Source organism: Bufo bufo, chromosome 3 (genome assembly GCF_905171765.1).
Source record: "Bufo bufo chromosome 3, aBufBuf1.1, whole genome shotgun sequence".
NCBI classification, from domain to species: Eukaryota; Metazoa; Chordata; class Amphibia; order Anura; family Bufonidae; genus Bufo; species Bufo bufo.
Window position 1 is genome coordinate 638,559,771 of NC_053391.1, and position 25,355 is coordinate 638,585,125.

A 25,355-nucleotide genomic window follows, 5' to 3' on the forward strand; every position below is an offset into this window, starting at 1 on the left:
CGATATTTTTCTTGGTCTGCCACTTCGAGCCTTAACTTGAACTGAGCCTGTGGTCTTCCATTTCCTCAATATGTTCCTAACTGTGGAAACAGACAGCTGAAATCTCTGAGACAGCTTTCTGTATCCTTCCCCTAAACCATGATGGTGAACAATCTTTGTCTTCAGGTCATTTGAGATTTGTTTTGAGACCCCCATGTTGCTACTCTTCAGAGAAAATTAAAAGAGGAGGGAAACTTACAATTGACCCCCTTAAATACTCTTTCTCATAATTGGATTCACCTGTGTATGTAGGTCAGGGGTCACTGAGCTTACCAAGCCAATTTGAGTTCCAATAATTAGTTCTAAAGGTTTTGGAATCAATAAAATGACAACAGTGCCCAAATGTATGCACCTGCCTAATTTTGTGTAAACAATTATAGCACACTTTCTGTAAATCCAATAAACTTCATTTCACTTCTCAAATATCACTGTGTGTGTCTCCTATATGATATATTTAACTGACATTTTTTATCGTAACAACCAACGATTTATACAGGAAAATCATGATGATTAACAAGGTTGCCCAAACTTTCGCACCCCACTGTATATAGTTTTTGTAGGAATAGATTTAGTATAGCTTATATTTCATTCATCTAAATCTCTGCTCATTCTGGGTTTAGGAGTGCAGTGGGCGGCTCAATCAATGAGAAGAGGTCGTCATTCACTGAGTAGGACCACCCACTGTACTCCAAAGCCCAGAATAAGCAGAAATATACTGTATATCGTTCTGCTCAGCTCCTCCTGCTTTATAACATACTCCTTGCAGATTGGATTGTATTTTCAATGTGACAGGTTACCTTTAAAATTCCAAAGCACCCTCATCCCATTGGTATTCTATGATATAGCTGTACTTCTTAGTTTACCCTTCATAAAGGCTGTGTAATATACAATCAATTCAGAAAGTCTTCAGAGACCCTTTCACTTTGTTGACATTTCGTTATGTTCCAGAATAGAAAAACTTTTTGAAAGTGTTGCAAATTTTCTAAAATTTGGCATTGACATTTCAGACCCTTTACTATGACACTTGACATTTAGCTCTGGGGGTCTCCCATTTCTCTTGATCATTTTTGAGATGTTGCTACACTTTGAGTCCAGCTGTGGTGAATTCAGTTAATTGTACATGATTTGGAAGACACAGCCCTGTCTATATAAGGCCTCACAGCTGACAATGGCAACCAAGCCATGAGGAGGAAAGGACTGCTTGTAGAGCTCAGAAACAGAACTGTGTGGAGGCACAGATCTGGAGAAGAGTATATTTCTGCTGTACAGAAAGTTTCCAAAAGCACAGCGGCCTCCATAATTCGTAAATAAAAAAAGGTTTGGAACAACCAGGACTCTTCCTAAAGCTGGTCTCCCCACCAAACCAAGTAGTCGGGGGAGATGGGTCTCTACATGCAGGAAATGCCTCAAAGTACTCTTTCTGAGGACAGTGATTGCCAGAGAGGACATTTTGAGGCACTGGATGTTGATATAGGAGCGTTGGAACATCAGTAGTGGGGGACAAAGCTTATGTTTTTAGGCTCAAATGACCATGTTGCCAACTATTTTTGTTTAGCTGAAACACTGCTTTAATATCATAGAGCAGGCATGCTCAACCTGCGGCCCTCCAGCTTTTGTAAAACTACAACTCCCATGATGCCCTTCTGTAGGGTGATAGCTGTAGGCTGTTGTAGTTTTGCAAGAGCTGGAGGGCCGCAGGTTTAGCATGCCTGTCATAGAGGGATCGTCCACTTTGGACATTCCCAGTTATAACAACGGGGGTTGTGCACAAGACCACAGAACTGAATTTCATCTGTATCAGACGCCTTTCCAAAGTCCTAACAATGGATCATGGGCATGGTACTCAGATACTCCAGGACTTACAGTAGGGCTAAACTACACAACAGCCATTCAGTCAGAAAAGCAAGATGTATGAAGCATGTATTAAAACCATCAGAAAACAAGGTATTAAAACAAACTCAGTAGTAGATGATGGAAATCAAATGCTGACGGTCATGAAAGGAGGAGATGATCCAGCAATGGAGTGGATAGTGCATGAATGACAGTGACCAGAACTGGGATAAAACTGAATTGACCCTATCTGAATTCAAGTCAGCAAATCAGCCAGGACAATATAACAGAACATAGCAAGAAAGACTGCATAACTACAGATGCCAGAATACCCAGAATCAGATTAGAACAAAAAAACACAGTGGAACTACAGAATAAAATACTAAATATCTAGAAAAAAAAGGCAATTAGAAAACACTATACACAGAATGGAGTAAGGCCTGGATACATACAGGCTCAACCATCAGCGACTCCACCCTAATCAACCAGGCATAGTTAGGTGATAACCAAATCCAGATGGAAAGCAGTGGAAAGCAACTCCCCAAATGAAGTTAGTAACTAGGTGAACATGAAGCTACAGAAAGACCCCTGTTGCTCTCAACACAAATATTAGCTAGAGTAGAGAGCTGTTAGTAAATCTCAACCGTTACTCTGACATACCAATGCCGTTTTATTTGAATAGACATCACCGGGGAATGTATGACCAACTATAGCTCCCCGCTATCACAGCTGATTACCGGAGGATTTCTGGAAACTGTATTGAACGATTATCAGATTGTCGGGCTAAGTTTAAGCAATAGGTTCACCAACGTTTAGAAGTGTAAACCTGCAGCCAAAACCAATGAATAGTGTTTTCTTCAAATACCTGTCCTGTACGTGTGGTTTTTCGTCTCAGGATTCTCAAGCCTTCATCACAACGTGCAATTTACTTAATTGTATCGCAACCCTATAGGTCTCTATTTACTTATGTAAGGATAAGAAAACCATCTCTTGAAATGACAGAACAGCCCAGTTCATTAAATCTTGGTGTGTACAACAAAAGCTTGCAGAATAGTCCTGTTTCAGCAATGTAATTATGAACACAAAGAATCAAGCCTCTTCAATTCCTGCTTCCAGCGCACTCAATAGTCTAGGATTTCATTCATTTCTGGAGGGCTCTGTTGAGTACAACTTCATAATATTGGAAGAGGGTCTCACATTTTAATTCCACGTCACCTGGATATGTGATATCCCTGACAGATGAGCAGAGCATACCAAGGAGCCACTTCTTAGCAACACATGAAGGGAACTTCATTGAATCGCCCTCCTTGTGAGAAAACAGAAGAATTTTCCTCAAGGATTGCCTTTGTGATTCTGTTCATCTAACTTTTAAATGGGTCTAATAACAGTGCAGTAAATAGACTGTCATTTTTTCATACATACTGTAGAGGTGTTTGTGATGCATAGAAAATTGGTAAAAGGGCTCATCTCTGGGTCTGTGGTCTCCGGGGGAAAGTGGGTTTGTTTATTTGTATATCTCTAGTTAAAGGGGTTGTGCAGTCAAATATATTGATGACCTCTCCTGAGGATAGGTCATCAATATCTCTCACTGCACAGCCCCTTTAAGATCTATTTGGAGCAGTGATATACCAGCAAATATATAAGCTGGCCACAAATGTTAGATAGGTGTCGTTCAGCGGTCAGCTCTCTTCAAACCCAACACCGACCTCCCCCCCGTTCGCACATGTGCATGCATGGGGAGACAGGAGTGTTCCTGGCCATATATATACATTAGATACCTCATGGTTAAACACTTGTGTGACTGATGGCAGTCTCTCCTAACTCTACCATACACATATACATTTGACTCTGCTAACCATCTGCCACATGCCACGGGGGAGCCGATGGGAGTGGTAGTGGCACTGGCTGAAACAGTTATTCACAGTGGCAGTCTTTACACTGATGCTCCCTAGGGCCAGGCAATGACAGGAGGGCACACCCTGATGTTCAGGCTCCTGCCTGATGGTAGTTGGGGTGGCCTTGGTATTATGAGTGTTGGACGGCTGCTAGTCAGTAACCAGACCAGTTGCAGAAAATAAACAAGTCTTTTTTTACTAAAGTGCAGTGCAGTTCCCAACTATTGTCATTGCAAATGTTCCTAGGTAACATTGTATAGATATAGGCCAGGATGGGATTGTAGTACTCCATTACAGTACTCTATCCATCTCTCTCTCTCTCTCTGCAGAGTCTAAGGCTGGCAATAAAGTTCTTGCAATACTTGTCTGTAATTCCCAGCTGAGGGGCACAGGATTTAGATACTGTACAGCTGGCCAAACGGTGTCAAAGTATGGAAGGGTATATTAGCAATGAAAAGTCAGTAAAGTCTCTATCAGGCTTAAACAGCGAATACCTTACTGACTGACTCCAATGCTCGGCTACCCAAATTCTGGACCTCCTAGTTCTTTATTGTCTTTTTTCTGAAGTATTGTAAAGTAGCAATAGCTTTTTTTGAGCACATGTAGCTCCTCTCACTTCCTCAGCTAGCACACTAGAATGACTCTGACTGAACTAGGGGCAGACCTAAGTCTGTCACCTAGCTTCCTGTAAGGATTGTTAACCCTGACTTATCCATAAAAAACTATACTGGATAAGACCATACATTAGCATTTAAATAACAAGAAACAATTTTCAAGTAGCCTATTCTGGGTTACTGCACAACCATATGTCCTCAATGGAGCAAAAGCCGCGGTCAGACCCCATCCCCTAAAACAAAATCCAACTGCCTGGACCTTATTCCACCTGGCATCTTCCATCAGAGTTAAGTGGGAGGCTCCCATGCACATTAGCTGGTCTGCCAGTCTTTTCTTTTGTCTTTTAACTCAGAATTTTTTTATTTTATTTTAAAAATTATAAATTTTAAAAATGGATTTCCTTAACTAGAAAAACCACCTGTTGGTCAGTCAGGAGACACTTGCCATGTACTGCAGCACAGCAAGGTGGACCATCTCCCTTGTGCATAAAAACACGTACAGTATGTAACATCTATGTGTATTTTTTTCTCACGGTCTTTGGAAAGATACTGTTCCCTGTTTAGAAGCTCAACTGCAATTGTGGGAAGACCTTGACAAATACATGCATTTTTATTTATTTTTTTAAATCTCCTCCTTATCAGTTTTACATTTTTTCCACTTTGTAAATTAATAGAAATATCTAGTTATTTGAGAGAAAACAGAACAAAATTTTATCTTGCTCATGCTGCGGGAATAACACAAGCTTCAGAATATACATCCTTTCCCATGTATGAGAAAACATCCTAAGGGGGAAATCCAGAAGTCAAGTACGGTAGATGGTCTGATAAAATCAGGAAGAACTCCGGCAGTCTTCCAGTACAGGAAGAGAGCTTTGCGGTGAATGTGGATATTTGCATATGTCTTTGACCTGCCACCTGCATCAACCTGAGAATGGTTCACTGTAGATTAGAGCAGACCAAGAACGTTGAATTTCCCACTGTATATTTATATAAAAGGGATCTCACTAGAAATAATGGGAATTATTGCCATTAAATACATTGGAGAATTGAAATAATAAATGGAAACAGCAAATTTATCTGCAGAAATGTATAACAGAGCAGTTCTGGGCTTGAGGTTCATCTGTACTGTTTCATCCTGCCTTATTTTCATATATAAAGATGGTGTTCTGCAAGTTTTTCCAAAATTTTATATGGGACTTTACTATTATGGTTTTGTTGAATTGGTCATTAAATGTCATCTGGATCCACCATTTCTGGCCATCTCTGAGGAGCTCTTGACTCTCCCAGATGGCAGATGTTGAGGGAGATTAGAACCAGACAGATTGATTTCAACTGCCCGATCCTTTAGTTTTTTTCATCATTATGCTTTTTTTAAGCTGCTGCTGTCTTTCTCACTTCTTCCCATTCGTGACACATACATGCTTGGCCATATTGAACATCAATGTGTATGGAGTTGTAGTAAGAGATATCTGTTGGCCAAATGAACATTCAGCCAACAGCCATCTAATGTGTAATCCAGCCTTAGTTGGATACAAGGGCATATATATGATAGTGCCAGGCTTCTCAGACTATTTCTTCTTCACCTGGAGTACCCAACCATGGTGACATCTGGGCCTCACAAGCGTTTGATGAGAATGTCCAAAGGGAGACATGTACTGTAGATGTGGAATGGAAGGAAGTGTCAAGGGTGCTCCTGCACACCTAGAACTTCCTTTCAGATATCGTTTCATATCTTCTTGGATGAAGGAATCTGTGATAGAGCAACTCTGATGGACATAGCATATTATTATGTCCTGGGAGAGCAGGAGGTAGGGATGGTGCACAGGGACCTCTGTATTACCAAAAAATGAGAAGAGAAATCAGTCCAAGGCCCCCAATTTTGTTTTGGAAGAGATTAATACGAGACTCAAGTGCAAAACTGTCCTCTTACAATGATGGTATGAACTAGCACTTGGAGGAAACCCATTTTTTATTCTTATTATGGGGCATAATCTTCTCTTAGTCTATTGGGGTACTGTGATCTTATTGATTTTGATCATCTTCTTCGTGTCTGCTTCATGAACCTCAATTTAGGATCCATTCTGTACAGAAGATAACTACACAAAGAACCCACAATCTCTGCATGGGAAGCCATGGTCTAACCTGTGTAGCCTAGTTCAAAGCTGGTTCCATGACACCAACTGTTCTCAGACCCTCAATACTTGGAGCAATATCTGCCACGTACATTTGTAAGAAACACAATGGCTCATTGGTTAGAACAGGTGCCTTGTAGCTCAGGGTCCAACCAAGAACAGCAGCTCCATGGTGTTTGTATGTTCTCCATGTGTTTCATCTTAGCCTCCAAAATATTCAGATTGGGTCATCTGGAATTTTGATTATAGCCCTGAAGACAGAGACTTATGTGAGATGTATGAGGACAGTCTTCTTATTGCAAATATGTAAGCACTCTACAGTATGAACTTATAGAATAAAAACTAAATAAGAACTTATGATCTTCGACTATATATAGTAGAATTAAGAGTTTGATCTGGTAGTAAAATCGGGCCGCTAAAGAATTAATCTTGCATACCTTACTTTCAGTTGACTCCATAGACTAATTTACACTAGGGCTTGAAAACAACTATTGCATGTGGTGAGTGGAATGTAGCTTTATAGAGAATAATAAAAACATCTATAACAATGGCAAAAATTGGGTTTTACCCAAATGAGTCCCCAAACGCTTAAAAAATGATAGAAGCACATGTTGGAATCCAGAAGTCATCAGAATTAGTCATGAAAAGTCCATTATTAGTGAAGTGGAGTTGAATTTGAAGGTCGGCTAGAGTAGCGTCTGAAGTTTGGCCAAGTGCAACAGGAAAGAAAATGTGATGTTTTGTGCAAGTAGGAGAAGCAGCGTCTTTATAATTCAGTCTGCTTGCAGACACCTGGCCAGTCTCCTCTTACACCGTGTCCCCCGAGAAGAGTGTGCAGAAAGGGTTATTGAAACAGTAAGCTACATTAATCAGAGCAACAACCACCAGTCTGCACAATGCTGCTTGTCCCAGCGACACCTTAAACGCGCCTGCGTCCAGCCCCCGTGAAGTAACTTATATGGTAGTAGCAAGTGAGGGACTTGTGAATTGTGTAACACCTCTGATTGTTCTGTAACAGGGGCACAGTCACTAACAGATATCAAATTCTACACAATATGAAGATATCCATTTCTTCTTTCTCCTGGTAAACCTGGGCACATGCTTTCAGGTAAAGAATTGGAAAAGGAGAAAGGATAGAGGAACATGTGCTCTGATGGCGCCTTCTTCATAAGGACATAGGTGAGAGGAGACTGGAGGATCTCTCAGTGACAACTGCAGGTTATGTAGGATAATTGAAAGTAGTCACCTGAACCTGCATTTAGACGCAGCGAGAAGAAGCCAATTGTCAGGAAGGAAGCGTTCGTTCCCGACAGTTAGCTGCTCGTTAAGTGTTGCATTTACATGCAGCGATCACCTCCACAGTATGAGGATAGGCGATTGCTGCTGCTATCGCTCTTCCTCATACATAATTATTTCTCCTGGGCTGCTTAGAACGCACAATCGGCTGCCGGGAATGATGATTTAGGGGTCCACACCTCAGATCACTTTACCCAATGAAAGAGCATATTGCTCGTTCATTGGGTGATCTGTGGCACCTTTAGACTGGCAGATTATTGGGAATGAGCATTCGTAGGAACCTGTGTTCCAGATAATTGTCATGATATTCAGGCTGTGTGCATCCACCTTAAAGGGGTTATCCAGTATCTACAACAGCCCCCCCCCATGTGTCGGGCCCCTCCGAGGGAATATACTTACCCTGCTCCCCACTCCCTGCGGTGCTCCTGGTCCCTGCACTGCCGCTGCTGCTTCTCCCTGTACATGGATGAAAACATCCGGTGTCCGGGGGGAGCAACCAATGGCAGGCAGAGACGAGCCTCTCTAGCGTCACCCGCGGTGCTAGGGAGGCTCGTCCCCGCCTGCTATTGGCTGCTCCCCCCAGACACCGGATCTTTTCATCCATGTACAGGGAGAAGCAGCAGCGGTGGTGCGGCGACCAGGGAGTGGGGAACAGGGTAAGTATATTCCCATGGAGGGGCCCGGCACATGGGGGGGGGGGCTGTTGTAGATACTGGATAACCCCTTTAAGTCTCTGGCCAGTCCTTCAGTGTATCATTCACCAGTTCTACTTCCGCTCCTCTTGCTGTTGGGGTTCCTCATTGTTTAGTTCTAGGCCCTCTCCTCTTTTACTCTACGTCAGCAGATTTTGTTATCAGTACCATCTCTATGCTGGTGACACCCAACTATATACCTTATTCCATGACATCCCCCCTGCACTACTACAAAACTTCCAAAAAGAGAAAAATCTTCAGCATACTTTATTTAAACCATATTAAAAGACAATGTAGGTTTCGGGTGAATCCAATCCCACTTAGTTATGCACCGTTTTTTGTCCATCTGCGTCCTGACACTCATGCTGGAAACAGGATCTCCGCCGGGTCCCATTATAGTCAATGAGGCCTGGCGGTGCTCCAATCGGCTATGCCGGATACAATGAACTCTGGCAGGCTGTTCCTTTGCCAGAACAGCCTGCTGGATGGTTTTAACGCTAGTGTAAAACTAGCCTTAGCTGTTGGACCTAACATTTGATTCAAGAATACTTTAGTATACAGAAGAGTCAGTGACCACAAGGTACATGGTTCCTGGCCTGCAAAACAAGTGCAAATCATCGCCCCTCCACCACTGTGCTTGATAGTTGATACGAGGTGTTTGTGCTGATATGCTGTGTTTGGGTTTCACCCAACACACTGTGTACTATGGCCAAAAATCCCCACTTTGGTCTTATCTGTCCGGAAGTCTTGTGGTTTGTTCATATGCAACTTTGCAAACATAAAGGAGCATTTCCATCTCAGCCATTGGTAGGATATGCCATTGATGTCAGGTTCTGCCTCTGGGACGCACACGGCATGCGAGGTGTACTCTCTTTCACTTTGGAGGTCCCGTTATGAAGATAAGAGCGGATCCCAGGGGTAGGACCTGCACCTGCACGATATGCCATCAGTCTGAGATGAGCCAACCTCTGTAAGCAATGCTGCTGTATTCTTTTTAGAAAGAAGAGGCTTTCTCCTAGAGACCTTCTGCTTTTATAGAGGCACTTGATGATGATTAGTTAATCAAGGGCATTTGATTATCAGCACCTTACTTACCCTCGTAATTCCCATGGAAGTAGTAAAGGTGTACTTAATTTTTCACACAAAGCTTCTGCATGTTGGCCTAGTTTTTGTTAAATGGTATCATGATATTGTTTGCCATGTGCTGTTCTTCATCTGAGGTTGAATGTACTTAATTTTAAGACCAGATTATTTTTTTTTATGTCCTCCTGATATGTAAAACCATAGGGCGCACTTTGTTTTTCTTATGACTGCATGATCAAACTTAAGGAGCTACAAATGGACAAAACATTCAGACCTATATTCCATAAAGTGACCTGTAGTAGTGTCAGTGAAGTGACAAAAAATATTTTTCTAGCATTTTTACAAGAAAAACAAAAAAAGCATAAAGAAAACGCAGTGACTATGCCTCAGACAACTTTTCCCTGAATTGACCCCCTGTTCTAGTGAAGCGCATTTCATGCCATGAGTCAAATATAAATCAAATTCAACACCCGGGTTTAATTGTTCTTCAGGAATCCCTTTGACTTTCACTGAAGCAGTGATTTGAGAATCATGTTTTATTGGCTTAATAAACGATATCACATTCTGTAAACTGTAAAATATTTATTGGACCCCCAGGCCGGCATTGTTGGCTGCAGCTTTTATAATGGGTTTTGGGTAGACAGATTATAGTGAATCTGTTTAAGTTTTGCACATTTGTAGATCATTCATAGGAGAAACTGTGCCATGGAGTCGCTGACTTCTTGATACATATAACATTACTAATAATCCAATAGATTGGGTGGTGGTATGGAGAGGGGGTTGGGATAGTCATATACTCTCTAAATACAATGTCAAAAAATACTTTTATGTAATGGCCAATGAGTCCACTATAATACTATTTTAAAATAATATGAAAATATAAAAATAAATAATAATAATAATGTAATACTGTGTATTAAACTAAGGCTGAGTTCACATCAGCGTACAGCCTTTCCGTTCTTTTGCTCCTTTATAGGAGCAGGAGAATGGAAAGGACGGATTCGGCACATAGCTGAGCCGAATGGAGCCTATGGACCCCATAGACTATAATAGTTTCCGCTCAGAAGAAGATTTTTTACTTTTGTATCCGCTCCAAAATCATATTCTGAGCAGAAACCTAACAGACCCCATTATAGTCTATGGGGTCTGTAGGCTCCATTCGGCTCAGCTTTTTTTAATACATAAAAATCGCAAATACGGTAGTATGCAGGTCAGAGGTATATTCGCACATCCATATGATCGTAGACAGTAGTATGACAAGTCTATGGCTCCATAGGTAGCCGAATAGAACCTTAGTTGAAAAAACGGTGAGACTTGATAGAAGATGTGCTGCCCGTTCAGAAGGCACTGTGAACTATTGTTCCATATGGAGATGGAAAAGAACAGGTGGAAGGAAGCGTGCCTCCTGTTAGTGTGTATCTTGTGAAGTCAACACTCACCGGAGTATGTCCGTATCTCTACTATCAAAAATGCATGTGGAAAACAGCATACGTTACCACCGGATCTTAGGCCAGTTGACTGGTCCCTATTCACAGAACGAAAAGTCAGTCCTGTGTCACAACACGGACAGTTACTTGCGCTGCTGCTGGTCCCGGAATAGTGTGGTAGGTCGTTCACACTGGTTTATATAAATCAAAAGGTTTTGGAACCGCGCTGCTATAGACTGTGTCTCCCAGTAAAAGTGGATGGTATAGGGTGTCAGCCCCTCTCCCCGGCACCCAAAGGATCCGATCTTCCACAGACCTCCTCCTCTGCAGGGTTAAAGGATATAGGCAGAATAGTGAAGCACCCTTTGCAATCTTTTTATAAAAGGTTTTATTCTACTCACAAGAGTCGGTTTCGCTGCCTCGCTTCTTCAGGGGCGATAACTGCGCATGCTTGCAATCAGGCCCTTAAATAGCCCTGCTGATCTCATTCCATAAGCCGGTATGGTTACGGACCATATAACATATTTACAAACATCACTGGCATTTCATACATAGTTAAATTACCATTAGTGATCCTTTGTCCATTCACATTTAAAATAACATTAGAAATAAAAGACATTAGAAATAAAAAGGGGATTGCTCCCGCTATTACAAAATCGTCCGCATATATACCCTTTCGGGTTACCGCAAAAACATACACTCAATACATATTTCCAGCTTCCTTTCCACATTAACTATTCCCCATCATAACGGTACCATCTAATACCCTAATTCCCTCCAGCTTACAGTGTCTATAATACCGTCCCTTAAGCTCCGCCCACTCCTGGAGCATTGTTCAGGTACTCTCCACCCACTCCTATAGCGTCATCCAGGTATCCTCGACCCCGCCTCCTTCCTCTGACATGCACATCACGGGGCACCACCGCCCAATTGAACGGTCAGGCCAACATGACGTCACTCATGGGTCCTTAAGAAGCCAGGTAGAGAAAAGCCGGACGACGCTAATGGTGAGGACAATTTACAGTATACATGGTTTCAAATCAAATTCTATGTTTAGCCCACTTGGTTGTAGAGTTCCTAGTTGATAGATCCACTCTACCTCTTTTCTGTTAATCTGTGCCAGCGAATCCCCTCCTCGCCAGTGTGGCTTAACAGTTTCCACTCCGGCAAATTTTAAACCCCGCGGATTTTTGTCATGCATTAGCTTAAAATGAGCTGATACACTATGGGTCATCAGGCCTTTTTTTATGTTACGTAGATGTTCTTGTATCCTGACCTTCAGCTTCCTCACCGTCCTGCCCACGTACTGGAGCCCACATGGGCACTCCAGCACGTATACGATGCCCTCATTTTCGCACGAGCAGTTTCCTCTTATGCGAAACTCCACCCCTTTCTTTTTGGATATCATAGAATTAGTGTATCTCTGCCGTTCTTTTGAATTCCGATTTTTACACCCTGCACAAAATCCGCACCAGGTAAATTTTCCTCCTTCTTTGTGCATCTTTATATTCATTGGGGGGATGGCACTGTGTACAAGTTTAGTTCTAATGCTGGCGGCTTTCTTAAAAATAAAAGAGGGATTCACAGGTATCATTCTTCCTAATATTGGATCGTTCTTCAATATTCCCCAGTTCTTTTTTACCATTTTCTTGATGTTGTCAGACATAGAGCAAAATTTTGTCACAAAAGAGAACCTGTAGTCCCTCTCCACCTTTTTCACTTTCCCTTTCATGTGTTCTTTTTCTCCCCCTTTTTCTATCTCCACATTTTGTATACACTCATCCAGACTAGCCTCATCATAACCTCTTTCCACAAATCTATCTTTTAATACCCCACATTGTACTCTATAGTTACTCGCTTCTGTGCAGTTACGGGCCATCCTCTTGAACTGACCTTTCGGTATGTTCTTGAGCCATGGGCCGTAATGACAGCTCTTCATATCAATGTAGGAGTTGACATCTGTTTCTTTGAAGTATGACCTTGTCATGAAGCGGCCATCTTCTATCCGTATGCACAGGTCCAAAAAGTTGACACTCACATTACTGATCTCCCCCACAAATCGCAGGTTCCAATCATAGTTGTTCAACTGGCAAATAAAGGACTCGAGTCCCTCTTTCCCTCCTTCCCACACTAGGAGACAGTCATCGATATACCTCCTCCAGAAGGTCAATTTGCCTCCTGGGGTGTCCGCTCCTAGTGTGGGAAGGATGGTACTCTCCTCCCAGGCCCCCATGAAAATATTAGCAAAGCTGGGGGCGAATTTCGCCCCCATCGCCGTGCCAATGCACTGTACGTAATGTGAGTCTTTAAACCAGAAGTAATTATAGTCAATGCAGTAACTGAGGCACCCCAAAATAAAATTTCCTTGTTGATCCCCTATTCTTTCATCATTTCTGATCCTGTTCTCTACCGCCTCCATTCCTAATTTCTTTGGAATAACTGTGTACAGGGATGCCACATCGATTGTGGCCATCCATGTATTCACAGTGGGGGGGCTTAGGTCTTTAATGAGATGTAACACAGATCCCGTGTCTTTCAAATGCGAGGGGTTCTGTAGCACATATCCCTGCAGATAAAAATCAATATACTCCGTGATTCTGCACGTCAGCGAGTTGAGCCCCGAAATAATCGGCCTCCCCGGAGGATCAATTGGGTTTTTATGCACCTTGGGCAGGTGATATATCACCGGCACCAAGGGAAATGGAATGGTAAGGTACTCATACTCTTTTTTATTTAATATCCCTTTCTTAAAACCCTCTGATAGTATGCTATCAAGGATCCGTTTATACTCCAGCGTGGGGTTATTTTTCAGTTTTTTATAGGTTGTTGTATCTGATACTAATCTCGCCATTTCGGCTTCATATTTTTCTTTGTTCATTACAACCACCCCCCCGCCTTTATCAGCTGGCTTGATAATTATATCTGGATTTTTTTCCAGATCTTTAAGGGATTTTCTCTCTTTATAAGTTAGATTCTGCGTTACTTTATCCATATCCATCTCTTCCAGTTCTTTTAATAGGCCAGTTTTAAATGCCTCCACACACTCATTATTTGGGTTTTTCGGGAAAAACTTAGATTTTTCTTTCATTTGTGTATGCAGGATCTCCTCATTCTTATCCGACTTTATAATCACCCCTGCAGGGTTAGCATTCTGTGGTGCGGGGTTATTAATCCAATATAATTATCAAGCCAGCTGATAAAGGCGGGGGGGTGGTTGTAATGAACAAAGAAAAATATGAAGCCGAAATGGCGAGATTAGTATCAGATACAACAACCTATAAAAAACTGAAAAATAACCCCACGCAGGAGTATAAACGGATCCTTGATAGCATACTATCAGAGGGTTTTAAGAAAGGGATATTAAATAAAAAAGAGTATGAGTACCTTACCATTCCATTTCCCTTGGTGCCGGTGATATATCACCTGCCCAAGGTGCATAAAAACCCAATTGATCCTCCGGGGAGGCCGATTATTTCGGGGCTCAACTCGCTGACGTGCAGAATCACGGAGTATATTGATTTTTATCTGCAGGGATATGTGCTACAGAACCCCTCGCATTTGAAAGACACGGGATCTGTGTTACATCTCATTAAAGACCTAAGCCCCCCCACTGTGAATACATGGATGGCCACAATCGATGTGGCATCCCTGTACACAGTTATTCCAAAGAAATTAGGAATGGAGGCGGTAGAGAACAGGATCAGAAATGATGAAAGAATAGGGGATCAACAAGGAAATTTTATTTTGGGGTGCCTCAGTTACTGCATTGACTATAATTACTTCTGGTTTAAAGACTCACATTATGTACAGTGCATTGGCACGGCGATGGGGGCGAAATTCGCCCCCAGCTTTGCTAATATTTTCATGGGGGCCTGGGAGGAGAGTACCATCCTTCCCACACTAGGAGCGGACACCCCAGGAGGCAAATTGACCTTCTGGAGGAGGTATATCGATGACTGTCTCCTAGTGTGGGAAGGAGGGAAAGAGGGACTCGAGTCCTTTATTTGCCAGTTGAACAACTATGATTGGAACCTGCGATTTGTGGGGGAGATCAGTAATGTGAGTGTCAACTTTTTGGACCTGTGCATACGGATAGAAGATGGCCGCTTCATGACAAGGTCATACTTCAAAGAAACAGATGTCAACTCCTACATTGATATGAAGAGCTGTCATTACGGCCCATGGCTCAAGAACATACCGAAAGGTCAGTTCAAGAGGATGGCCCGTAACTGCACAGAAGCGAGTGACTATAGAGTACAATGTGGGGTATTAAAAGATAGATTTGTGGAAAGAGGTTATGATGAGGCTAGTCTGGATGAGTGTATACAGAGGTGCAGCGTACTCAAGTTAGGTGTAATAGTGTTCCTGGGTGTTGTAGTGCAATAGACACTAACCTGAGACGGCTGACTCTCTGCAAGGGCAGGTGATGATGAGAAATGTTCGTGACGCCAGTGCCAATTAAACGGTGGCACGCCGTTTGCTGATAGCAGGAATAATTGAGGAACCACGTGATGTTAAAGCAGAACTCAAACTTTAGTAGTCATCATATAGGGACAATAACGGAAACGCAGTTCCTTTGCAGACAGCTGGTTACATTACATTTGATGCAGGCAATATATAGCAAGGTGACTTCAGAGTGTTAAACACAGGATTTGTAGTACAGGCGGCTTGCACTCTATTCCTGACTGATCCTGGAACATAGAAAATCTTCTCCAAGGTCCAATACCCTAGCTCTGGCGTATATCCTTGGTTTTATCTTTATCAAGTACCTCCTCTGTTGTCTTGAGTACCTCTTGCTTTCCTTGACATGCCTCTGTCTCTCTCTCAGCTTCCTCAGACTCTAGAAACTTCTGAACTCCCTTCCTAGGCTAGGCCCTGCCTATTTATACAGAACTGGGAGCTCCCTCTGCTGACTGTACCAAGGATTGTCTGCAACAGGCCTAACTGGCTTAAAGGGGAATACACCTAAAACCTAGCAGTGTCGGGTAACCTACCCGTATGCTGCACACCCCCAGACTTTAACGTGAGTAAGCCCTCGTACTCACACACACCTTCCTGAATCGGCATAACATGGTACATAACATTGACATTACATTATAATATGATAAATAATTGTTTCATACATAAAAAACATAACATTGGTAACTTCATAAATAAGTGAAGCAAGGAAAAGGGGCGTCTTCTTGCTTCTTAGGCACGGCCGCTGACCTGGCACAGCGGACTTGGGGTGAACCAGGTTAGTCCATTTCAATGAATAAGTCCATATTAGAACAGCAAAATAGATAAAACAGTATAAAAGTTCTTGGAGGCTCAAAGAACAAACATGAGTCCGTACCCAGGTTATTTTCCTATTAAATCACAGAGGCTCTCGTGCGGTGGAGTCCATCTCTGGGCACATTTCCTTTAAAAAGAGTAAGAATCTCAGAGGCTCAGGTTCTTTTGAGTCTGTCTCCGGGCACGGTTCCTTAGTATCAAGTTGCACAATATAAAACAAGTGCTGTAATACCCCTGATCAACCTGAAAAGGGGGGTAAGGGTAAAAGGTGCAACAACGGAACAGGCACAACGTGGTGGAAAATAGCAAAAGCAGGCAGGAGGTCCTGGAAACAAACTTGGCTTTGTCGACTTTGATATTTCAGTGGTTAACACCTACCACTGAGCTGTGGATAAACTGGCAGCAGCAACAAACGACCAGGAAACATAGGACTCCTGTCCTGGAAGGGTTAACAACATAATTCTTTGGTGAAATAAAGCAAAGGCCTAGCAGGCTGATTCACAGTGGCATGTCATAATCACCCGGCTCTGCTGGCAAATATGGCCTGTAGTAGTCCTCTACAGGAGGATGTGCCCACATAACGGTGTCAGGGGGCAGCTGCAAGGTAAAGGGGCCCCTAATAGGTATTGGCCCCATGGGCCTAGGGGTAAACCCTCTTGTGGACCGTACCGGTCCCGGCATACTGATTGTGGGTGGTGCTGCATTGGGTACCGCCGCCGCAAGCGGTCCGGTTGGCTCAGTACAGCAGTTCACAGCACTAGCGGGTCCTCTTTGGGGCCGCAACGGAGCGGGGGTGACAAAAGGTGGTCTACGGGTGGTGACAGGCACCCTTACCTCGTCCTTCTTTGACGGCGTCCGGATCCTGGCGGTCGCAATCTTGCGCAGCTCCCGCAACTTCTCTTCCAGCCGGACAATCTGGTGACCGATGCTCTCCGTGTCGGAGTCGCTGTCGTCTGCTGGCGCCGCCGGCGCAGGTACAGTCAACGATGGATCGGACTCGGCCTCTGCAGGTTCTGGTGAAGCATCGGGTCTCCGACCCTTCCGGATGTTCTCTAAGGTAACCCGAAGTCCTTTTAAGTTCTCCAGGTCCTGTATTGTCTTCTCCCGTCGAGGCAGCTCGGGGGAAGGATAGGGGCTCACCCATTTTTCCAACACGGTTGGCTGCCAGAAGACATTAGGCCCAATGAAGGAGCTCCGCTCCTGGAAGGCGTGATGGGCCGGCTCTGGAGAGCGTTCAGGTTCTCACTCGCAGCCAGAGTAGTCTTCTTCTGCCTCCCAGTCCTCAGGTTCTCGCTTGGGACGGGTCACGGCAGTTGCATAAGGGCCTCTCAGGCTCTCAGCAGGGGTGAACTCCACTTCCTCTCCCTCGCGGAGGCTGTGCTGATAGGAAGGGAGGTAGTCTCTCTTGACAGATCTTCTGTTAACATACAAGTCTCTGCCAGTCAGATAATCTTGGATGAACCCGTAGCCACGGGTTTTGTCAAAGGACACCACCAACCCCTTTCTCCTTTCCAGGCGGGGCTGGGTGTCAGTGTGTCGTTCATGGATAGTCTTGGTCAATTCCTCATAATAGATTTTAGTCTTTGTATTCCGCTTTATAGCGGCCTCCCGGATCTCTGCCATTAGTGAAGACCACTTGAAAGAGGGCTGAAAGAAGTCTCTCCAGGAGCCATAGCAGGGCTCCGGTTCTTTCTCCCGTGGCGGGCAGGCGGGTCTCTCCGGTCCCGGAGAGTAGGCCGGCGGAGCCTCCTCTGGCTCTACACCAATATCAGTCATCTTTGGTATTTCAGGCGTGGACGTTGCAGCAAAGCGGTGCTCACTCTCCAACATGCTCGATGCTTCTCTGGAGAGCGATAGGGTGGCGCCAATAAGATCAGCCAGCTCCTCCCATTGCACTGGGAGGCCGCCCCCCAGGTATTCCAGTATGGGGAAGGCGGAGTCCATGCTGGCCGACATGCAAATGTCCAGATAAGCAGTGGCGCCTGACCTTGAACTCCTTCCCGCTATTTCCTCAGAAAGGCGCCAATTTTTCCCGCTTTTTCGGGATGAAGATGACGCAGCAGCTATTTCAGTAGCCTCAGCGGCCATCTTTGGTAGAAACGCTGTCTATTCACTGACAGCAAGCAGGATGGTAAAAAGTCCATAAAACCACACTCCGGTGTGGCGATTTCTTTCCTCTTGATAGCGCAACACTGCACAGCGCTTTTTGGAGGTTTTAGGGACACTTTTAGTATGTTTTTCGGTCCACAAAGTTCACTTTAATAAAACAGGCAATTTGTCACTTTGGTCACAGGGCAACTGTATAAGGCACAAAGTCCACGCTTCTTGCACTAGAAAGCGTGCGCATCCTGTTCATGACGCCAAAAGAGAGGTGCAGCGTACTCAAGTTAGGTGTAATAGTGTTCCTGGGTGTTGTAGTGCAATAGACACTAACCTGAGACGGCTGACTCTCTGCAAGGGCAGGTGATGATGAGAAATGTTCGTGACGCCAGTGCCAATTAAACGGTGGCACGCCGTTTGCTGATAGCAGGAATAATTGAGGAACCACGTGATGTTAAAGCAGAACTCAAACTTTAGTAGTCATCATATAGGGACAATAACGGAAACGCAGTTCCTTTGCAGACAGCTGGTTACATTACATTTGATGCAGGCAATATATAGCAAGGTGACTTCAGAGTGTTAAACACAGGATTTGTAGTACAGGCGGCTTGCACTCTATTCCTGACTGATCCTGGAACATAGAAAATCTTCTCCAAGGTCCAATACCCTAGCTCTGGCGTATATCCTTGGTTTTATCTTTATCAAGTACCTCCTCTGTAGTCTTGAGTACCTCTTGCTTTCCTTGACACGCCTCTGTCTCTCTCTCAGCTTCCTCAGACTCTAGAAACTTCTGAACTCCCTTCCTAGGCTAGGCCCTGCCTATTTATACAGAACTGGGAGCTCCCTCTGCTGACTGTACCAAGGATTGCCTGCAACAGGCCTAACTGGCTTAAAGGGGAATACACATAAAACCTAGCAGTGTCGGGTAACCTACCCGTATGCTGCAAAATGTGGAGATAGAAAAAGGGGGAGAAAAAGAACACATGAAAGGGAAAGTGAAAAAGGTGGAGAGGGACTACAGGTTCTCTTTTGTGACAAAATTTTGCTCTATGTCTGACAACATCAAGAAAATGGTAAAAAAGAACTGGGGAATATTGAAGAACGATCCAATATTAGGAAAAATGATACCTGTGAATCCCTCTTTTATTTTTAAGAAAGCCGCCAGCATTAGAACTAAACTTGTACACAGTGCCATCCTCCCAATGAATATAAAGATGCACAAAGAAGGAGGAAAATTTACCTGGTGCGGATTTTGTGCAGGGTGTAAAAATCGGAATTCAAAAGAACGGCAGAGATACACTAATTCTATGATATCCAAAAAGAAAGGGGTGGAGTTTCGCATAAGAGGAAACTGCTCGTGCGAAAATGAGGGCATCGTATACGTGCTGGAGTGCCCATGTGGGCTCCAGTACGTGGGCAGGACGGTGAGGAAGCTGAAGGTCAGGATACAAGAACATCTACGTAACATAAAAAAAGGCCTGATGACCCATAGTGTATCAGCTCATTTTAAGCTAATGCATGACAAAAATCCGCGGGGTTTAAAATTTGCCGGAGTGGAAACTGTTAAGCCACACTGGCGAGGAGGGGATTCGCTGGCACAGATTAACAGAAAAGAGGTAGAGTGGATCTATCAACTAGGAACTCTACAACCAAGTGGGCTAAACATAGAATTTGATTTGAAACCATGTATACTGTAAATTGTCCTCACCATTAGCGTCGTCCGGCTTTTCTCTACCTGGCTTCTTAAGGACCCATGAGTGACGTCATGTTGGCCTGACCGTTCAATTGGGCAGTGGTGCCCCGTGATGTGCATGTCAGAGGAAGGAGGCGGGGTCGAGGATACCTGGATGACGCTATAGGAGTGGGTGGAGAGTACCTGAACAATGCTCCAGGAGTGGGCGGAGCTTAAGGGACGGTATTATAGACACTGTAAGCTGGAGGGAATTAGAGTATTAGATGGTACCGTTATGATGGGGAATAGTTAATGTGGAAAGGAAGCTGGAAATATGTATTGAGTGTATGTTTTTGCGGTAACCCGAAAGGGTATATATGCGGACGATTTTGTAATAGCGGGAGCAATCCCCTTTTTATTTCTAATGTCTTTTATTTCTAATGTTATTTTAAATGTGAATGGACAAAGGATCACTAATGATAATTTAACTATGTATGAAATGCCAGTGATGTTTGTAAATATGTTATATGGTCCGTAACCATACCGGCTTATGGAATGAGATCAGCAGGGCTATTTAAGGGCCTGATTGCAAGCATGCGCAGTTATCGCCCCCGAAGAAGCGAGGCAGCGAAACCCGTGTCGGGCAGGAACGTGACGTTTGATTTGTATTACATGCTTTTTGTCTACCGACTCTTGTGAGTAGAATAAAACCTTTTATAAAAAGATTGCAAAGGGTGCTTCACTATTCTGCCTATCTCCTTTAACCCTGCAGAGGAGGAGGTCTGTGGAAGATCCGATCCTTTGGGTGCCGGGGAGAGGGGCTGACACCCTATACCATCCACTTTTACTGGGAGACACAGTCTATAGCAGCGCGGTTCCGAAACCTTTTGGTCCCTATTCACGCTGTCGGTTAGGGTCTTGCCGCCAGGAGGTAGGTGGTTATCGAATGCCTCCTCTCTTTCACCGCTGAGGTCGCTACCGGCGTCCCGTGTAGTCTCGCGATAACAACGTGGCGTCCTACGTGACTTGGCGGTGGTTTCACATGACTCGGAGTAGGTACACGTGATCGGGGGGGTCGCATGGTCCGGGAGATGCGTCTGTTAGTTCCGCATCTCCAAATGGAAAGTTCAATAAGGAGTTGGTCTGTGCTCCTGGATATATAATGAATTGCTGCAGTGCACCATTAAAGAAAGCCGCTTGCGGCAAAATCCATATGAATCGTTGCTTGCTACTCCGTCCAAACCAACCAAACGCGTTTCGGGGTACCTCCCCTTCTTCAGTGGTGCCCCTCTCCTACTCTTTATACATTTTTCTCCTGGTACTGGGTGACCCTTGAGGAGTGCACCTACCGATAGGGATCTCCCAGGTGAGCCGCCATTCCTGCCTCTTCTTATATTGTATTGTTCGTCTGTATCATTTTTTTTCTCATTTTCTGTGAATAATTTCGTAATGTTTTGATAAATGAAGAAATAAAAAAAAATGCACATAAATTAACCTATAAAAAATGAGCATATAAAAAACCTTGGATGTAAGACTCATTGGTGTACCCTCTCTGGAGGCAGACCACGCAACTACTATGGGGCCTGGGGGGATGGGAGGCCCACCACTTGACTGTAGCTTTTGTTCCCAAAATTAAAACACTGCATTTTCATGCAGTTGTCACTAGGGGAAGCTCAGTGCAAAGAGATTATTACAGCCACCATTGCAGTCAATGGTAACGGTATACATTTCTATGCACTGAGCTTCCCCAAGTGGTGGCTTCAGGCCGCCAGTTTTGTAATATATCATGTGAATCGAAAAAGCGGTGATTTAGAGCTATATCCTGGAAGATTTACTGTATAAACGTTTTTGGTGTGAATATATTGCGAAATAGACTGTTCAGAATTACTGCCCTATTTTTGAAGCACCTATTCCACTCTTTCCAACATAAATGTCGGATAAAGTAGGTGAGGCCAAGGGCAACTTATTTTATTACAATCTTTTTATTTATTTTTTCGTTTCTTCCACTTATAAAAAATTGTAAGTTCGTCAGAAGTCTGTGGTGTTGCACCTTGCTATTCGCGTTGCCTGGGTGTGATTGATGAACACATACTGGAAAAGTGGATGGGACAGGGGGAGCCCATCCGAAGTTTTGCTATGTGGCCCTATAAGGTCTATGTATGACCCTTTTTAGATCATATTTGGTTCATTCAGGACTGTAGCTATAGAGGGTGCAGAGGTAGTAGTCGCACCCTGAGGGGTCCAAAGGTCTTTTTGCCACATACAAAGACACCAGTTTTATAATAGGCACATGGTAGGTAAAGAGGCCGATTTGACATCGGGGCCCAAAAGCTTCAGGTCACGCCTCTGGCTTTGTTCCTACAGAGGTTAGTGGTCATTGGCAGGAGACCCCCATACATAGCAGCCTCAGTCTCATGATGAGGAGGATCATGTTTTACCATTACAATATAGTTCTATATATTTTTTTTATTTTCGGTCGCCCCAGACGAGGCCTAGCAGAGCAGACCGCCGAATACACAGAACATGAACGGTGTGCATGGTGTGTCTAATCAGTGCCTTCTATATACTTCTTGTAGATGCCGTCTTCACCAGCGGACATGTTGTGGATTACCTATTTGTTGGGAACATAGTTTACACTGTAAGTATTTCTGGGGTAAAGCAGATGATGAATGCCGTGCGTGATGTATTTGCCTAGCATTTATGTAAATTTTATCTTGTTTTCTTGTTCACAGTATGTTGTGGTGACCGTCTGCTTGAAAGCTGGTTTAGAAACCACAGCGTGGACAAAAGTAAGTGACCCTTCCTGCCATTAATTTAATTAGTTGCGAAGATAATAAATATACATGACTCGTTAGTTTTATCCAGGTCAGATGGGACTTAACGTACTAAAAGCAGGATCTGGTTGGACACTAGTATGTGGTTGTCACAGGAGGTTATGGAGGGTTAAATGAGGCCTTTTATGTCTATGAATGGCCGTAAAGCGATTACATAGTGACCAGCCTCCCAAACGAACAGACTTTAATGGGCGCTCCACTCAATCTGCTTGGGGATAGAAGTAGGAGGAAGCTTCACCTCAGGCCTCATTTACACAACAGTTAAAAAAGGGCGTTAAGAATGAATAAACTTTCAGTTTTTCATGCCCACTTTACGTACTTTTGTGCATCCATTTTAAACAGCTGTTAAAAATAGATCAATTTCATTGGCTTTTTTTTTTTTTTTATCCTGCCGGGTTCCGGCAGTCCAATGCCTAAGGACTTGATGTAATGTCAATGTGCATTTGGTATTGAAAAGGCTATGTATGGAGAGTATGGAGTTAACAAGCCAGTGAGTCCCTTAGTAACAATTGCCAGGTGAAGGCTGGCTCCACCCCTCTCTCTAGTGGGAAGCCGGGAGTTGTGGATAGGCTGTGAGAGCAGAGAGCAAGGAGCAGATGGAGCAGCTACAGACCTAGGCTGAGAATAGCCAACAAAGCTACAGTATATGGGCCGAGGCCGACCCTGCTGATATAACAGAGGATTTGGTGGCCATACAAAGAGTGCTGAAAAATGCAATCCAATAAATATAACATACAGTGTATATGCCCGTTTTGGACTTCACTGTTGGGACGATAAACTTCAGGACCTCTACTATACTAATGTACAGAGTGGCCATCTGTTTGGAGAGGCTGCACCATGCTGAGAGTACTGTGGATATCTAAATCTGAAGATAGAGAAACTGCACCTCTTAGGTCTGATTGGAGACATTGTACTGCCCGATCAGAGAGAGAGACTCAGAGGGGACTAGTATACTGCTTACCCTACACCTACACTGCACCTTATATCTTCACTCACACTGTACCTAATACCCTCACTTATATTGTACCCGATACCTTCACCTGCACTGCACCTTATATCTTTACCTACACACCACCTTACATATTCGCCTACACTGCACCTCATATCTTCACTTACACTGCACCTCATAACTTTATCTACACTGCACCCTATATCTTCACCTGCACTGCACTTCATACCTTCACTGCACCTCATACCTTCATCTACACTGCACCTCATACCTTCAATGCACCTCATACCTTCATCTACACTGCACCTCATACCTTCAATGCACCTTATACCTTCACCTGCACTGCACCTCATATCTTCACCTGCACTGCACCTCATATCTTCACCTGCACTGCACCTCATATCTTCACCTGCACTGCACCTCATATCTTCACCTGCACTGCACCTCATACCTTCACCTGCACTGCACCTCATACCTTCACCTACACTGCACCTCATATCTTCACCTGCACTGCACCTCATAACTTTATCTACACTGCATCTCATAACTTCATCTACACTGCATCTCATAACTTCATCTACACTGCACCTCATACCTTCACCTACACTTCACCTCATACCTTCACCTACACTTCACCTCATACCTTCACTTACACTGCATCTCATAACTTCATCTACACTGCACCTCATACCTTCACCTACACTTCACCTCATACCTTCACCTACACTGCACCTCATATCTTCACCTGCACTGCATCTCATACCTTCACCTACACTGCACCTCATATCTTCACCTGCACTGCACATCATAACTTCATCTACACTGCACCTGATACTTTCACTTACACTGCACCTCATACCTTCACCTGCACTGCACCTCATAACTTCATCTACACTGCACCTCATAACTTCATCTACACTGCACCTCATACCTTCACCTACACTGCACCTCATATCTTCACCTGCACTACACCTCATATCTTCACCTGCACTGCACCTCATATCTTCACCTACACTTCACCTCATACCTTCACCTACACTGCACCTCATATCTTCACCTGCACTGCACCTCATGCCTTCACCTACACTGCACCTCATATCTTCACCTGCACTGCACATCATAACTTCATCTACACTGCACCTGATACCTTCACTTACACTGCACCTCATACCTTCACTGCACCTCATACCTTGACTTATACTGCACCTCATAACTTCACCTACACTGCACCTGATACCTTCACTTACACTGCACCTCATACCTTCACTGCACCTCATACCTTCACTTACACTGCACCTCATATCTTCACCTGCACTGCACCTCATATCTTCACCTGCACTGCACCTCATATCTTCACCTGCACTGCACCTCATACCTTCACCTGCACTGCACCTCATATCTTCACCTGCACTGCACCTCATTCTTCACCTACACTGCACCTCATATCTTCACCTGCACTGCACATCATAACTTCATCTCCACTGCACCTGATACCTTCACTTACACTGCACCTCATAC

At 44.0% G+C, this 25,355-nt stretch overlaps 1 protein-coding gene across 1 annotated transcript in view; it reads left to right on the forward strand.

The window, feature by feature from the left end:
* The window catches only part of ATP8A2 (ATPase phospholipid transporting 8A2), a 728,462-nt gene that overhangs the window by 527,052 nt on the left and 176,055 nt on the right, over nt 1–25,355 (forward strand). The window contains exons 30-31 of the mRNA XM_040422449.1: nt 22,631–22,692; nt 22,787–22,843. Coding sequence (XP_040278383.1) covers nt 22,631–22,692; nt 22,787–22,843 — 119 coding nt within the window. The remainder of the gene's footprint in view (nt 1–22,630; nt 22,693–22,786; nt 22,844–25,355) is intronic.